General features: G+C 37.5%; 1 protein-coding gene across 6 annotated transcripts in view; it reads left to right on the plus strand.

Annotated features, from left to right (window-relative positions):
• Nucleotides 1–18,142, plus strand: part of RALGAPA1 (Ral GTPase activating protein catalytic subunit alpha 1) — a 222,720-nt gene that overhangs the window by 22,000 nt on the left and 182,578 nt on the right. For all 6 annotated transcript variants that reach the window (XM_053593955.1, XM_053593957.1, XM_053593958.1 and 3 more), the window contains exons 2-6: nucleotides 5,618–5,728; nucleotides 6,321–6,370; nucleotides 11,743–11,800; nucleotides 15,920–15,963; nucleotides 17,651–17,828. In XM_053593955.1, the coding sequence (XP_053449930.1) occupies nucleotides 5,618–5,728; nucleotides 6,321–6,370; nucleotides 11,743–11,800; nucleotides 15,920–15,963; nucleotides 17,651–17,828 (441 nt within the window). The remainder of the gene's footprint in view (nucleotides 1–5,617; nucleotides 5,729–6,320; nucleotides 6,371–11,742; nucleotides 11,801–15,919; nucleotides 15,964–17,650; nucleotides 17,829–18,142) is intronic.

Below are 18,142 nucleotides of genomic sequence, written 5' to 3' on the forward strand. Positions count from 1 at the left end.
GCTTACACTAAAGAAAAAATAATACAATTAAGGAGCAAAGCCTACAACTTCTAACTCCTGGTGTAGAGGGGACTCAACTGGTCAAGTTATAGAGCATAAGTTAATATTGTGTGTCACAGTCCAAGTAGTTAAGATACAGCTTACAGAAGTGGTCAATATATAGAGGTCAGACTTCTGTTAAGTACTTGTGGTGCATGTCCAGTCTATGCAAATTAGGTCAAGTTGAGGTGGTCAATGTAAGGAGGTAGTTATGGAGGTTTTACTGTATTTTCAAAAATAGAGGAAAATTTTAAACCCTTAAACTTTTTTTAGAAAGCATTTACTATCAGTTTAGCATAATGCAAAGTATTTCCCTTAGATTAAAACTTTGAAAGATTATAAAAGAAGTTAAGGCATGCCCCTAAAGAGCATCCAGTATCTGTAGGAGAATAATAACTAGCTCATGTGACATAAAAAGGACTCATTGAGTAAAGTAATGGAGCATTCACAGAAAGAGAAACAGAATGGGTAAAGGGGGACTATTTTGGGAAGGATGGGACTTGTTATTGAGTTTTAAACTTGATTTATTTCCATAATCTCTTATTTCTGGATTTCCTTCCTTTTCCATTTTTCTTTTTTCTGTGTTACTGTTTTGGCATGAGGGTTGTTTTCAAATAAGTGAAACCCTGTTATATTTTATCTATCTTTTCTGTGTTTTTTTTCTCCTCTATGCAAATTTTGTGAATTGGGGATTTTTTTTTTTTTTTTTTTTTTTTGAGTCAGAGTCCCCACTATGTGGCCCTTGGCCCAGTGCCTTGGCCTTCAGCTCACAGCAACTTCAAACTCTTGTGCTTAAGCGATTCTCTTGCCTCAGCCTCCCAAGTAGCTGGAACTACAGGCGCCTGCCACAAAGCCTGGCTACTTTTTGTTGCAGTTGTTATTGTTGTTTTAGCTGGCCCTGGCTGGGTTTGAACCCGCCAACTTTGGTGTATGTGGCTGGCACCGTAACCACAGTGCTACGGGCACCAAGCTGAATTGGGGATTTTTCTTTTTTTTGGTGACTTATAAAAAGCATTTTGTAAAATAGTTTTTATTTGCTAAAGAATTCATTGTAAATAGATATAGAGTAAAAAATAGCCTAATTTTGATTTAGCTTTTCCGACATTTTTTATTAGCATTAGCAAGTACTGTATATAGTTCTCATACTTTGTTAGCTTGCTGTGTGGGAAGGCAATTAAGAGAATATTTTGGCTTGTAATATGTTGCATATCTTGAGTTGGTTCCCATGTGCTTTTGTTTTGTTTTGCAGTAAATTTAGAGGTAATTATAGCATCCTCTTTCATTCTAATTTATTGTTCTTTAAACTGCTCTGTGGGGAAAATTGAACACTTTTCTGTTTATCTCAGGTGTGTGTGTTTTTATTTTGATATTCTGTAAAATGTATTTAACTAGATTTGATGACTGTTATTCCTATAGGCAAACAACAGATAATCATCTAGTGTTTTCTTACATTGAAGGCCAAATGGTGTACAAGTTAAGAGCATGTACATCAGATCTAGGGTGCTTGGTGTTTAAATCCTAACTCTGCTTCTTAATTGTTAAGTTACTTATACTGTCTGTGCCTAAGTTTCCTCATGCATAAAATTGAGATGATAATGGTACTTTCTTCATAGTGTTGCTACGAAGATCATAAGAATTAATTCCTGTAAAGTACTTAGAAGAGTGTCTAGTATGTAGGAAGCATTTAATTTGTGTTAGCTATTATTGTTTTTTTCCAGTTTAGTGGAAAGCCACACAGGTAGTTAAGTGTTATATGTGGAATCTGGAATCAGGAGTGGCATTTGTGTGTTTTATAATTCTGGTCAAAGCAGTGCTGTTAGTTAGGCCTATCGATAGGTTATGCAGTCTTTTCCAAGGTAAAAATTTCCAAGCTATAAAATGACTACAAAAAGTAAAAGTGATTAATTTTATTAGTAATAAAACACATTTGAGTACCTACGTTTAATTCAGCACTCTGCTAGGTTTGGGGAATCCTGAGGCAGACACAGTTTATTTTTTTATTATTTTTTATTTTTTTTTTTGCAGTTTTTGGCCGGGGCTGGGCTTGAACCCGCCACCTCGCCACCTCCAGCATATGGGGCCTGCGCCCTACTCCTTTGAGCCACAGGTGCCGCCCAGACACAGTTTATTCTAAAGAAACTAGACTAGTCCTTGAAGAAAGACAAGAAGACACCTGAAACATTGTTATTTCCATGAGAGAGAAAGGTAGAATATTCAAGGGAATAGAGGGAGAGGCATCCATAATTCTTTTGGGGGAGGGCAGAGCAAAAGAGGTAGTTCAGAAAATTCCATAGATTAGATGTTATTAAAAATTAAATAACATGAGAGTTTAGGGTGCCGTCTCTATGTTGTTCCTATTTTAAATACCTGGGCTTAAGCAATTCTTCTGCCTCAGCCTCCCAAGTTCTTGGGCTATAGGTGTTGTGCCCCAGTCGCGGGATCCCCCACATAAATCACAGTGAAACCAAGTCCAATGCAAAAGGAAGAGGTTGTTTATTTACAAACTCCAGCCTGGACTTCCTGCTCCTGATGCAGCAGGAGAGCAGAGAAGCCCTGATCTCGAAAAGGAGGAAGGTTTTAAGGGTACAGAAAAGAAAAAAGGGAGGGGGTGTGAGGTGTCCTTGGCTGTCTGGAAAGTGCTGTTATCGTGCTTGGAGCAGACTTTGCGTAAGCAGATCGTGGGGCAAGGATGGGGGTCAGGGGAGGGAGCAGGTTGCCTAACGCCTTTGGTATGCAGCTGCAAAATGAAGACAGAGGGACAAGATGGAAGTTAGTTTTTTTTTTTTTTTTTTTTTGAGATTTTACTTTTCTATTCCTCGTTAGTCTGGCCAATGGTTTATCTATTTTATTTATTTTTTCAAAAAACCAACTCCTTGTTTCATTAATTTTCTGAATGATTCTTTTGTTTTCAATTTCATTGATCTCTGATTTGATTTTGGATATTTCTTTTCTTCTACTGAGTTTAGGCTTAGATTGTTCTTCTTTTTCCAATTCCATAAGATCTCTTGTGAGATTGTTGATGTGCTCTCTTTCTGTTTTTCGAATGTAGGCATCTAAAGCGATGAATTTTCCTCTCAAAACTGCTTTTGCAGTATCCCACAGGTTTTGGTAGCTTGTGTCTTCATTGTTGTTATGCTCAAGGAAGTTAATGATTTCTTGTTTTATTTCTTCCTTCACCCATCTGTTATTCAACAGAAGATTGTTTAGTTTCCATGCCTTTGGGTGGGGTTGAGCATTTTTGTTAAGAGTTGAGTTCCACCTTTAGTGCCTTATGGTCTGAGAAGATACAAGGTAAAATTTCAATTCTTTTGATTCTGTTGATATTTGTTTTGTGTCCCAGGATATGATCAATTTTGGAGAATGTTCCATGGGGTGATGAGAAGAATGTATATTCTTTATCTTTGGGATGGAGTGTTCTATATGCGTCTATCAAGCACAGTTGTTCTAGGGTCTCATTTAAGTCTCTTATATCCTTGTTTAATTTCTGTTTAGAGGATCTGTCCAGCTCTGTAAGAGGAGTGTTAAGGTCCCCTGTTATTATGGTATTATCAGATATCATATTGCTCAGAGTGAGTAAGGTCTGTTTCAAGAATCTGGGAGCATTTAAATTGGGTGCATAGATATTTAGAATTGAAATGTCTTCTTGTTGTATTTTTCCCTTGACCAATATAAAGTGACCATCTTTGTCTTTTTTGATTTTAGTTGCTTTAAATCCACATGTATCTGAAAATAAGATTGCAACTCCTCTTTTCTTCTGAATTCCATTTGCCTGAAAAATTGTCTTCCAACCCTTGACTCGGAGCTTTAATTTGTCTTTTGAAGCCAGGTGTGTTTCTTGCAGACAGCAAATGGATGGCTTGTGTTTTTTAATCCAGTCAACCAATCTATGTCTCTTCAGTGGGGAATTCAAGCCATTAACATTTATTGAGATAATTGATAAGTGTGGTAGTATTCTATTCGTCTTATTTTGTGAGAGTCCATTGCTTAGTTTTATCTTTTGGATCAGTGTGGAGGTTTGGTTCTGTCTAATTTCTGAGTTCTTACTTTGCTGCTGATCCATTGTGGTGGTCAGTGCGCAGAACTGGTTGAAGTATTTCCTGTAGAGCTGGTCTTGTTGTGGCGAATTTCCTCAATGTTTGTATATCCGTAAATGATTTGATTTCTCCATCAATTTTGAAGCTTAGCTTAGCAGGGTACAGAATTCTGGGCTGGAAATTGTTCTGTTTAAGTAGATTAAAGGTAGATGACCATGGTCTTCTTGCTTGGAAAGTTTCATTAGAGAAGTCTGCGGTCACTCTGATGGATTTGCCCCTGTAGGTCAACTGGCGCTTACTCCTGGCAGCTTGCAGAATCTTTTCTTTTGTCTTGACTTTGGACAGGTTCATCACAATGTGTCTTGGAGAAGCTCAGTTAGAGTTGAGGCGACCTGGGGTCCGATATCCCTCTGAAAGCAGTGTGTCAGAATCTTTGGTGATATTTGGGAAATTTTCTTTTATAATATTCTCTAGTATGGCTTCCATTCCTCTGGGGCATTCTTCTTCCCCTTCTGGGATTCCTATAACTCGTATGTTGGAACGCTTCATAAAGTCCCATAATTCTGACAGTGAACGTTCTGCTTTCTCTCTCTTCTTTTCTGCCTCTTTTACTATCTGAGTTATCTCAAAAACTTTGTCTTCTACCTCTGAAATTCTTTCATCTGCATGGTCTAACCTGTTGCTGATACTTTCCATTGCATCTTTAAGTTCCCTGATTGACTGTTTCATTTCCTTCAGCTCTGCTATATCCTTTTTATATTCTTCATAACGTTCATCTCTGATTTGATTCTGTTTTTGGATTTCCTTTTGGTTATTTTCCACTTTATTAGCAGTTTCCTTCATTGTTTCCATCATTTCTTTCATTGTTTTCAACATGTGTATTCTAAATTCCCTTTCTGTCATTCCTAACATTTCTGTATAGGTGGAATCCTCTGCAGTATCTACCTCATGGTCCCTTGGCAGGGTTGTTCTGGACTGGTTCTTCATGTTGCCTGGAGTTTTCTGCTGATTCTTCCTCATGGGTGATTTCTTTTATCTGTTTCCTTGCCCTAATTTTCCTTTCACTTCCTCTTGCTCTTTAAGTTCTCGTGCCTGTGGATGAGCAGAAGCTTTCTCAGGGAAGTGCTTGTCGCTGGAATCACTGCTGAAGTCGGAAGTTAGTTTTAACAAAATGGAGTTAACTTGGTTCTTACATAGGAACATGCCACCATGCTGATTTTACTATTTCTTGTATAGCGGGGTCTCTCTCTTGCTGAGGTTGGTCTTGGGTGATCCTCTCACCTAGACTTCCCAAAGTGTAGGATTACAGGTTGAGGTACTGTACCTGGCTTGGTTTTTAAAATTAAAACTAAAATCTGTAAAGATGAAAGTTTTGAGAACAAAGATACAGATAGATGATTACATATTTGAAAGATTTTAATAGGATAGAATTTTAGGAGCAGTTCTTTGGCTTTGAAGGAAGCATGACACTATGAATACTTGCTAAACATGACTTAACATATGTAAATAGTAAATACTAAAATCTGTTTTTATTCATTTTTCAGAGAATGCAGAATCTATTGATCTTAAACAGTTTTTTGACCAACATTTTTCACATATATACTATGTGTTCTTTGAAAATTTTGTGACTATTGAAGCCAGTCTTAAACAGAAAGGTAAGATGTTAACATCTATCCTGGCTTATGTTAATATTTCCAATAATTGTCATAAACATTAACTTAAAAAAAGGTTCTGGGACATTTAGATTTTAGTGTTGTTGTATTTCTGTTTGTCAGGCAGCTTTTTGATACTCCTGACACTGTTATCATAGGACTAATGACATATATTTGGGAGACAACTAATGAATTCTCATTATAATCCTCACTACTTTGTGAAGGCTTTGAAGATTTGATTTTTCTCTGATCAGATTTATGTGTTTCCTCATCCTTCTTTGTTCTGCCTAGGAACGTGTGTCAAATTTTAGCAGTCATTTCATGTTTTCATTTTCAGAGCTCATTTAAAATTCTTACCCTACATCATGATTTGTTTTTAGACACAAATATGTAGAACCTAAATTTAATTACAGTACTCAGAAGAATAGAGAGAGATGCTGTGATACTGTGTACATAATGAATTGAATCTGCATTAAATATTTTACTAAAGAATCATTGAAAAAATGTACTTGAAATATTGTAAGCTTATTAAATGATTGCTAACAATGCGGACAAAATGACATGTTTCAAATACTTTCCTGTAAAAATACTTTAGGTCACAAGTCTCAAAGGGAAGAATTGGACGCTATACTTTTTATATTTGAGGTAAGTTCCTCTGAATCTAACTTTTTTCTTTCTTTCAAAAATAATTCTTGGAGCATACAAGGAATATATAGAAATAATTAAACATACAGTGAAACACTGTGAATCTGCAAATGTTTCCAAAAACTAAATCTAAGTTGTTGTTGTTGTTATTTTTTCTGTCTTACTTTGTCGCTCTGGGTAAAGTGCTCTGGCATCATAGCTCACAGCAACCTCAAAAGCTTGGGCTCAAGTGAACTTTTTGCCTCAGCCTCCCCAGTAGCTGGGACTACAGGCACCCGCCACAACGCCCGGCTATTTTTTGGTTACAGTTCAGCCGGGGCCGGGTTTGAACCCGCCACCCTTGGTATATGGGGCCGGCGCCTTACCAACTGAGCCACAGGCACCGCCCAAGGCCCTGCTATTTTTTTATTGCAGTTTGGCTGCGGCCGGGTTGGAACCCTCCACCCTTAGTATATGAGGCTGGTGCCCTACTCACTGAGCCACAGGCGCCACCCATGGATTATATATATATATATTTTTTTTTTTTTTTGTAGAGACAGAGTCTCACTTTACCGCCCTCAGTAGAGTGCCATGATGTCACAGGACTCACAGCAACTCTAGCTCTTGGGCTTCCGCGATTCTCCTGCCTCAGCCTCCCGAGCAGCTGGGATTACAGGCACCTGCCACAACGCCCGGCTATTTTTTGGTTGCAATTCAGCCGGGGCTGGGTTTGAACCCGCCACCCTCGGTATATGGGGCCGGCGCCCTACTCATTGAGCCACAGGCGCCACCTGGATTTTATATATTTTTAATAGAATTATCTATTTATGCATTTAATGCCACAAAATCGATGGGATGGTCATCATGTTTGCGAACAATAAAAATTTTAATTTGGAAGACTTACACAAATGGAGAATTTCTTTGTTTTTGTTTTGGCTCCAAAACATTCTTTCCTGAGAGGGTATATTCATATAACTCTTACATGCCTATGGGATTTATCATTTCTGGCTTAACTACTTTTTATTTCAAACTTGTATAAAATAGGCTTACTTTTTTTTTCTTTTTGAGACAGAGTCTCACTATGTCACCTTTTGTTGCTGAGTGCTATGGTGTCATAGCTCACAGAAACCTCAAACTAAGCGATTCTCTTGCCTCAGCCTCCCAAGTAGCTGGGACTACAGGTGCCTACCACCAACACCTGCCTATTTTTTTGTTGCAGTTGTCTTTGTTGTTTAGCTAGTCCAGGCTGGGTTTGAACCCGTGAGCCTTGGTGCACGTGGCTGGTGCCCTAACAATGTGCTATGGGCACTGAGCCTAGGCTTACATGTTTTAAAAATAATTCTACAGTAGTTTAGATTGGGGTGGGGCAAGTCTTTATAAATGTTATAAAAGTCAGAGAAAACATGGTTCGTAAGTGGATGAGCAAAATTAGATGCTCTACTAAAATTTGTTTTTTTTCTCTTTAGCATATTCATAAAACTTAAGGCCCTTTTATTTTCTCCTTTAAAAATAACTCCTTGTTCTTTATTCTGTCTTTCAAAGTAAACAATCATAGGGGTATTCTGATCTTTACTTAGAATTTAGAGACCTGTAGAAAAGAGTAGAGCTTGTCATTTCAAGGAAATAATTTTCTAAAGCCTGAGCTCCTCTGTCAGTTGATCATTAAAGATAATTTGGTCTTTTGTATTTTGAGTATTTGACACTGTTCAGGAGAATTTGAACAACCTGTTGATATCTCTTTTAGCTGTTGATTTAGTCATAGATTAAAAAAGAAATATTTTGGGGGCAGCACCTGTGGCTCAGTGGGTAGGACACTGGCCCCATATACTGAGGGTGGTGGGTTCAAACCCCGTCCCAGCCAAACTGCAACTAAGAAATAGCTGGGCATTGTGGTGGGCACCTGTAGTCCCAGCTACTCAGGAGGTTGAGGCAAGAGAATCGCTTAAGCCCAGGAGTTGGAGGTTGCTATGAGCTGTGATGCCATGGCACTCTACTGACGGTGATAAGGTGAGACTTTGTTTCTAAAATAAAAAAATAAAAAAAAAAGAAATATTTTTGGAGACAGGGTTTTGCTCTGTTGTTCAGACTAGGTTTCAGTTACATCACCATAACTCCCTGCAACCTCAAACTCCTGGGCTCAAGCAGTACTCCTGTCTCAGCCTCCCAACTAGCTGCAATTACAGGTGTGCACCACCACACCTGGCTAATTTTTAGATTTTTTGCGGAGACAGAGTTTTACTGTTGTCCAGGTTGGTCTCCAACTCCTAGCCTCAATTGATCCTCTTCCTTAGTCTCTCAAAGTGCTAGGTTTACAGGCATGAGTCACTTTGCCTAGCCAGAAATTTGTTGTCTTGTTGTTTTTTGGTTGCAGACAGCAGTAATTAATGTTACCTGTTCTGCATTTCATTTTCATTAGTCATAACCCCTGATGTTTGTTTACATTTAACCCCCTAAGTGTTTGCATCAACTGTTTACAAGGGAAATAGTGAAACAGATGTTTTTTTTTTTTTTGCAGTTTTTGACTGGGGCCAGGTTTGAACCCACCACCTCCAGTATATGGGTCTGGTGCCCTACTCCTTAAGCCACAGGTGCCACTCAAAATAGATGTTTTGAGAAAGAATGAAAATATCTACTATAAGATAGTGTGATTCTTGGAAAGTGTTCCTTTAAAAGCTCATGCTTGCCTTATATTCAGGAAACTAAGATGTTTGATTACTTATTAGAAGCTCTTTCATGGTATTTCCTCTGTTAAAAAATAATATCCTAGCACTCTGGGAGGCCAAGGTGAGTATATTGCCTGAGCTCAGGACTTCTAGACCAGCCTGAGCAAAAGCAAGACCCCTGTCTCTGCTAAAAACTGGCTGGGTGTTGTGGTGGGTGCCTATGGTTCCAGCTACTCAAGAGGCTGAGGCAAGGGGATCTCTTGAGCCCAAGAGGTTGTGAGCTATGATGCCACAGCACTCGGTACTCTACTAAGGGAACAGAGTCAGACTTTGTCTCATTAAAAAAACTAAATAAATAAAATAAATGATATTGATTATATGTAATATATACTGATCATTTGTTATTGTTAAAATAGAAATATGTTTATCTTTAATGGATCACTAAATTGTATTAGAAAAAAGATGTTACAACATTTTCAGCTTTTGAAAAAATTAACATTTGTGCTGATATTTTTCTCCATATAATCGGAAAATAGTATGTGACCTCTACTTTTAGAGATCAATGATGGAAAAATACTCAAGAAATACTAAGGTGATACCCTCTTTCTGGAATACAAAGAATTATTCTACAGTGTTAATATGGAACAGAAATTATGTTCTGTTTTTTTCTATGTAGTTAAGGGCACGTGTAATTTCTCCCATCTCTTATTAACCACAAAAAACACAAGGGGCTAAATCTAAAGTATAATTTAATAGTTATAATTTGGGAATGCTTTTTTGGGGGTGGGAAGAGTCATGTTCTGTTAACCTGGGTAGAGTACAGTAGTGACATCATAATTCACTGCAACTTCAAACTCCTGGGCTCAACTGATCCTCCTCCCTCAGCCTCCTAAGTAGCTGGGACTACAGGAAAGCACCAGCATGTTTAACTAATTTTTCCCTGTTTTTAGTAGAGATGGGGTCTTGCTCTTGTTTAGGCTGGTCTCAATCTCTTGACCTCAAGTGATCCTCCCACCTTGGCCTCCCAGGGTGCTAGGATTATAACCATGAGCCATCACTACCAACTGGGAATGCTTTTGAATTGTTTGCAGACTTGTCTTTTCAACTTTGTATAATTTTATCTCTTGTCCATATCAAAATGAATATAATTATATAACCGTTGACTAATTGTGGAGACATAGGGAGGGCAAAGGTAAAAAAATTTGCATTTCTAATGTGGGTCCTTCATTTATCATTGTAGAACTTTATAATTTCTTCATCATTCTCTTATATGGGGTACACTAAAGTAAGGGAAGATAGAGAAGTATAAACTATGCATACCATTCTTCGATCAGAGTAATATTAAGGCAAAGTTTTTTTGCACATGCGCATATTGAGGTTGTAATCTGTTCTTCCACTTCATAGCTTTCTAAGCTAAGCACAATACTAACCCATTTCCTCATTTATCGAGTAATCTTCCTTTTTGGTATGATTGTAAATATTAATGAGATACCATGATATAAAGTGTCTAGTTCAGTGCTTGGCCCTTATGAACATTCAGTTAGTGGTATTGCTAGTAATAATGGTACTAAGAGCAGCACTAACAACAAATACAAATGTTATTCACCAAGTAAATGCGTATTGAAAGCATAGTGCTGCAGTAAGGTAGTTATTGAGCTGCAGGGGTCCTCAGACTTTTTAAATAGGGGCCAGTTCACTGTCCCTTGGACCGTTGGAGGGCCGGACTATAGTTAAAAAAAAAAAACTATGAACACATTCCTATGCACACTGCACATATCTTATTTTGAAGTAAAAAAACAAAATGGGAACAAATACAATCACACCACCACATGTGGCCCGTGGGCCGTAGTTTGAGGACCCCTGATCTAGAGTAATCCACACAGGTGAAATAGAAAAGGAAATAAAAGGCATATATATATATGTATACACACACGCACACACACACACATACATATAGTGTTTACTCCCAATTAATGGAAACCTATGTATGTTAGCTTAATTACAGAGCATTTTTCTGTCATAGCTGTGTCCATCACAGCATGTGTGTACCTCTGGATTCACATGAGTTAACTCAGTGTGAATACTTGATGTGAAATACTTTTTATGAAATCAAAGTGTTTTCCTTAGGTTTATTAAAACCAGAGAAAGAAAAAATGGCACAAATATCAATATGTGAAAGAATTGAAAGTCATTAGTGATACCCACAGTACAGAACTTCTAGGAATTGCCATGTGTGGTGGCTTGTTCCTGTGGTCCCATCTACTAAGGAGGTTGAGGCAGGTGGATCACTTGAGCCCAGGAGTTCTAGGCTGTAGTATGCTATGGTCATGTCTGTGAACAGCCACTGCACTCCAATCTGGGCAACATAGCAAGACCCAGTCTCTAAAGAGAGGGAAAAAAAGAAATTCTAGGAATAGTAAATAAACATTTTGAAATATTAGAATTAGTATTTAAGCATTAGGAAGAAATATGCTATCTGTATTAGTATAAAAGGTAAGTTTTGTTAATTTCCTATTCCAAGTGTTTTGTTAGTATTGCTTATTGTCTCTTAGGGTTTTCAGATATTGATCAACATGCCAGTTTTGACATAATGCCAGTACTGTCAAATGAGTAATATCTTTTACATAGACACTCTGAGGGACTTAGTAAGCCTTTTAATTTTTCACATTTTATGGGATATGAGTTCATTACTTGATTTTCGGTCTTTTCTTTGTTTATGTTGATTTTTAGAAAATTTTACAACTTCTTCCAGAAAGAATTCATCAGCGATGGCAGTTTCATAGTATTGGTAAGTAATTCAAATATGTATTTCACATTCGAATCAATGATAATATATGAAAATGTTCTTTAATTGGTTGGTTGTTATTTAAAATGATTTTATTGTATATGCTTTAGTAAAAACCGAATAAAGAATACAGGGTCAGATAGACTGAAAAGAGTAAGAGAATTGTAGATGAAGGATTTCTAGTCAAAATTGCATAGTGAAGTTGTTTCATCCACTGCTTCCTTTGCTCTTAATACATTAGCAGAGATGATAAAACTATAAAACAAAAGAAAAAGGAAGTTCAGTATCAAGAGAAGTATGTTTGTGAATTAGAAATGGAAGGGAAATACAAAGTGCCAGTAGAACAGGAAACTATGGGCTCCAGATTGGAATCAAGCAGTATGAAGTGGCAGTTTGCTCCTCACACAGAAGAGGCAAGAAATGGGGCTAGAGTTAAGCTCACTGTATGCAGGGGCAAAGTAGGACTTCCAGGCTCATAAAATGTGGCTACAGAAAACAAAACGATAAACAAAACCTTGCTACAGTTTACTGCCTGAGACAGGAGGTCAAAGATTTTTTTGTTAACAGGATGTAAGCCAAAATGCTTGCTGGCTTAGAGCCTGCTTCTGCAATGATTACAGTATCACCACAGGGCACTTAGGCTCTCATTATAAGGTGTCTTCTCTCACCCCTCATCAAAAATAGAGACTACACGTAGGCAGTTATTGCCTTTGGTTCAGTGTTTGAATGATGTTTGAATGATGATGTTCAGTGTTTGAATGATGATTTATAGCAATTCTCTTTTCCCTTCTCTTCTGTGGAATATACAACCACTAGATCTCCATTGTTGAAGTAGAATGTTATACAGACCTTACATTCATTTGTAAAATTGTATTTGTTTCTCTTAAAAGAGTTTGATAGAAATCAAACTCTACATTAGGCTCTACATTTCTTTTCTTTTCTTTTTTTTTTTTTTTTTGTAGAGACAGAGTTTCACTTTATTGCCCTCGGTAGAGTGCTGTGGTGTCACACAGCTCACAGCAACCTCCAACGCCTGGGCTTAGGCGATTCTCCTGCCTCAGCCTCCTGAGTAGCTGGGACTACAGGTGCCCGCCACAGCGCCCGGCTATTTTTTTGTTGCAGTTTGGCCGGGGCTGGGTTTGAACCCGCCACCCTTGGTATATGGGGCCGGCGCCCTGCTCACTGAGCCACAGGCGCCGCCCGGCTCTACATTTCTTAATCATTTCTAGCAAATGAAATCTTCGCTGAGGCTTTGAAACTATAGGTCGTTCTAATTAGCAGTTCCAGTAAGAAAAGGAATTCTGGACAAGTAGGAGAGACACCCATGGAGCAGCTAAAAAAAGACAAAATCTTAAATTGTAAGGCCTTTTAGAATAAATGTTTTAGGTGAGTTTGAGATTAAAATGATGTATTCCTATAAAGAACTCTTACAACATAACATAGCCTGACAAGTCAGTTTTTAAAATAGGCAAAAAGCTTTGAGTAGACATTATATCAGAAAAGACATATGACTTGCCAGTAAGCACATCATAATGTGCTGCTCAACAGAATAGTGAAATACTGTTTTGTATTTCATAATCATGAAAATGTCATTGAAGGTCATCTATGAAAAAACTTTATTGGAGATATCTGAACTTCACAGATTTATTGTATCTCCTGAGAAATATGGCCATTAATCTTCAAAGGACCGTTAGGCTGCCTAGTTATGATTAACAATATTCTGAAAAATGTCTAACTTGAGAAAATACATAAATGCGCAAGAAATCATTTTTCATTAGTCACTCAGAAGAATTCCTACAACTTTCTTTTCTTTTCTTTTCTTTTTTTTTGAGACAGAGTTTTAACTCTGTTACCCTAGGTAGAGTGCCGTAGCTTTATATAAGCTCACTACAACCTCAAACTCTTGGGCATAAGTGGTCCTCTTGACTTAGCCACCTGAGTTATCTAAAAAAAGTAGTTTTTTATTTAGTTTTTATTTCTACTTTTTTAGAGACAGAGTCTCACTTTGTTGCCCTTGGTAGAGTGTTGTGGCGTCACAGCTCACAGCAACCTCAAATTCCTGGGCTTAGGTGATTCTCTTGCTCAGCCTCCCTAGTAGCTGGGACTACAGGTGCCTGCCACAACACCCGGCTATTTTTTGTTGCAGTTTGGCTAGGGCCAGGTTCAAACCCACCACCTTCAGTATATGGGGCCAGCGCCCTACTCATTGAGCCACAGGCACTACCCAAAAACTAGTTTTTTAGTAGTTTTTTTCTCTTGCTCAGGCTGGTCTTGAACTCCTGAGCTCAAACAATCCTCCTGCCTTGACCTCCCAGAGTACTAGGATTACAGGCATGAGCTACTGCTCCCAGCCAGCTCTTTCTTTTTTATATTGTGTATAAAAGAAAATAAATCAATGACTCTATTTGGTGTGTTTTTTTTTTTTTTTTGGCTGGGGCCAGGTTTGAACCCATCACCTCCAGTATATGGGGCCGGCACCCTACTCCTTGAGCCATAGGTGCCGTCCCTCTAGTTGGTTTTTTAAAAATAGCTTTATTAAAATATATTTTATATAGATAAAATTTACCCATTTAAGTAAACAATGATTTTTAGTACAGATTGAGTATCCCTTTATCCTAAATACAAATGCCAGAAGTATTTCAGGTTTCTGTTTATTTTGGAATTTGCAATGTTGTCATAATACATGAGTATTTTACTGGTGGCACCTAAGTCTAAACGCCGTTCATTTGTGTTTCACATACATCTTATATACGTAGCCTGAAGGTAATTTTATATAATATTTTTAATAATTTTGTGCATGATGCGAAGTTTGTGTACATTGAACCATCAGAAAGCAAAGAGGTCATTGTCTTAGCCATCCGTATGGACAGTCTATGGTTGTTTGGCATCACAAAATAGGATCACTTGCATTACATTCAAAAAACCACAATGTGTATAGGTCTTGGCTCCATGCTATTGGCATGTCTGGCCTACATATGAGCCATTTTATTACCCTTTGTGGGCATGCTTGCAAAGGGGGATCTGGGCATGCACTGAAAAGATATATTGCAGTTGACAGGGTCTGGGAGGGTCTTTTTCCCTGGAGGGATGCTGAATAAACTACTGTGTACCTGTGTTTTTTTTTTTTATTGTTGGAGATTCATTGAGGGTACAATAAGCCGGTTTACACTGATTGCATTTGTTAGGTAAAGTCCCTCTTGCAATCATGTCTTGCCCCCAGAGTGCCTGTGTTTTGACTGTGACCCATTGCAGGGGTGGAATTTTCTACTTGTGGTGACATGTTAGCTCAAAAGTTTTAATTTTGGATTTTCAGATTGGGGGTGTAGTGTCACTGCAATTTAGTTTTAGAACATTTTTATCACTCCAAAATATTCCTTTGAGTCCATTTGTAGTCAGTTACCTTTCTCGCAACCAATCTGCTTTCTGTCCTAAATAAATATTTCTTCTTTGGACATTTTATATAAATGAAACAATCTAATTTGTAGTAATTCACATCTGGCTTCTTTCACTTGGCATTTTTTTTTGTTTATTTGTGTTTGTAGGTAGCACATGTCAGTATTTCTTTTTAATACTACATGATATTCTACTGTATGGGTATACATGGAACTATGTGTAGATTTAAAACCAAATTATGGGTGTTTAGATGTCAGTGTTATTTTTAGTATTTTATTGTTGTTTTCAAACATTTGATAATTTAAAGGAAAAATAATATTAAATACTTTCTGAGATTTTTAAAAGAAAATTGGTATAATGGAAACTTTTTAAGGAAATGTTAGAGTTGTCAATATTCAGGGGGTTAGTAGAAATTTTATGCAGTGGATTTTGTTTCTATTAGTGATAGTATTTAATTATACATATTTGTAGTCTAAGCAAGTTGTGTATTAAGTGCAATTTGGGGCCTATGTTTTGTTAACAAGTAATGTTTAGTTACAATGAACCATGTGTTGAAAAGGTGATTTTTTTTTTTAATATACTCTCTGGTCCCAAGTATGGGCAGAAGGCTATCAAGATCATCAGGAATAATTTGGAGGTTATCAAGGATTTATTTACATTGGTTTTAAATCTGAGAACTCTGACATTTAGAAATAGATGTGAATATTTAAAGTCATGTTTTCTTTCTAGGGTTGATTTTAAAGAAACTACTCCACACAGGAAACTCTTTAAAGGTATTATATTTTATTTTCTGTGACTTAAAAAAAAAACCATACATGCCACCTGTCTCACTTTTCCTACCTATCATTTCCTTCCTCACCTTTTCTTTTCTTTTTTTTTTTTTTTTTTGCAGTTTTTGGCCAGGGCTGTGTTTGAACCCACCACCTCTGGTATATGGGGCTGGTGCCCTACTTCTTTGAGCCACAGGTGCTGCCCTTCTCACCTTTTCTTAAAGATTGTTGAATTGTCTTCAGTTTACTTTTCTTAAAGATTGTTGAATTGTCTTCAGTTTACTTAATTGAAGTGAATTCATTGAAAATGTAGCAACAATGGGCTCAGCGCCTGTAGCTCAGTGGCTAAGGAGCCAGCTACATACACTGGAGCTGGCAGGTTCGCCCAGGCCTGCCAAACAACAATGACAACTACAACCAAAAAATAGGCAGGTGTTGTGGTGGGCATCTGTAGTTCCAGCTACTTGGGAGGCTGAGGCAGGAGAATAGCTTAAGTCCAAGAGTTTGAGGTTGCTGTGAGCTGTGATGCCACCGCACTTTACTGAGGGTGACAAAATAAGACTCTGTCTCAAAAAAAAAGAAGTAGCAACAATGTGCTAGAAAGTACAAGGTTAACTATGACTTTGAAAACTGTTGAATTTTGCTACTACATTGACTCATTCACCAGTAATCTTTCTTCTTTGTGCTCCCCAGAGGAAAAACACTAGTCATTCAACCAGTTACAGTAGAACCTCTGTAAGTTGACCACCTAAGGGATTGGAAACTAACTGGTGACCATAAAAAGGTGGTCAGCATAAGAAATTAAGCCTTAGTATATGTGGTGAATGTTCTGTCTATGAAAATTAGGTCAGTTTAAGGGAGTAGTCAATGTAAAGGGGTGGTCAACTATGGGGCTTCTACTTTTTCCTTTTACCATATCCATTTTTAATGTAGAGGAAAGTAGGGAATATATATTTTAAAAATACTGGTTTTATTTCTTTTTCACTGATTGTGCTGTGATAAGAGAAGCTGCCCACTCCAGAACATCTTGCTGTAGGTTAGGTAAAATCACATATTATAGGTAATTTTCGCATCAAGGCCATCCTTTATCTTTCTCCTGTTATCAGGCTAAAATCCATGAAAGTGGCAACAGTTAAATAGCGTTGACGGTGACTGTTAGCAAAGCTCCAGTGTACTTTTCTTTTTGCAGTTTAGAAGCAAGTAAAAAGCAAATGAGATCGTTTCGTTTTAGAGAGCTTTAAAATTCTTTTGTAAATAATTTTAATAACTTTACTTTTGTGCTAGGATCTCCATAGCCATTCTTCCTTTTTCCAAACTTATTACAGCTACCAGTAGTTATTGTCCTTCCTTTTTGCTTCTTGGATTAGATTGGTAGTATGGAGGAAGGGAAGGTAGACACGAAGGAAATGGCTTTCTGATTTTTCACCAGTGGAAAGTATAGAATAAAAATTACCTGACGTCTTTAAAGAGACCAAGTTCATTCTTACTACAAATCCATGAATTTAAATTTCCAAACAATGAGAGTTTAGTATATGTCATGGGTGTAATAATATTTATTTATCTCCTCCTTCCTGAGTCCCAAGGTATTATTCTGTAATCATTGTCTGGAACTTTTGTTTTTAAAAGAAAGAAAGTATTTCCGCTATCAATATAAATACTATCAGTTTTTCCTTTCATTTTTTTTTTTTAGATTAGGCGGGAAGGTGTTCGTCTTTTCTTATTATGGTTGCAAGCTCTTCAGAATAACTGCAGCAAAGAACAACTCTGGATGTTTTCATGCTTAATCCCTGGATTTGCAGCACCACAATCTGAACACGGACCTCGGACTTTAGATAATCTCATTAATCCACCACTCAGCCTTCAGGAAAGTAAGATTTATGAGATGTTATTGATTAGTACTTTTAAGTTTTATGTGTAATCTGTTAATACATTTTTTAAAAGATCTGTACACTTATTAACTGGGTTATCTAAGGCAGTGTTTTAAAATGTAGGTTTTATTATTATTCAGATAAGGTGGGGCCACAGATCAAGGGAGCTGTTGAGAAGATAGTTTGTTACTCAACAGTTACCAAGAGGAAGGGGCATGCTATGCCCCAGGAACTGTGGGAAAGCACCTGAGTGAGTTAGAAGGCAGAGGGAACAGGGGAAGCATAGGCAAAAGCCTTTATTATGGTTCGTGTGG

Source organism: Nycticebus coucang, chromosome 6, assembly GCF_027406575.1.
Source record: "Nycticebus coucang isolate mNycCou1 chromosome 6, mNycCou1.pri, whole genome shotgun sequence".
NCBI classification, from domain to species: Eukaryota; Metazoa; Chordata; class Mammalia; order Primates; family Lorisidae; genus Nycticebus; species Nycticebus coucang.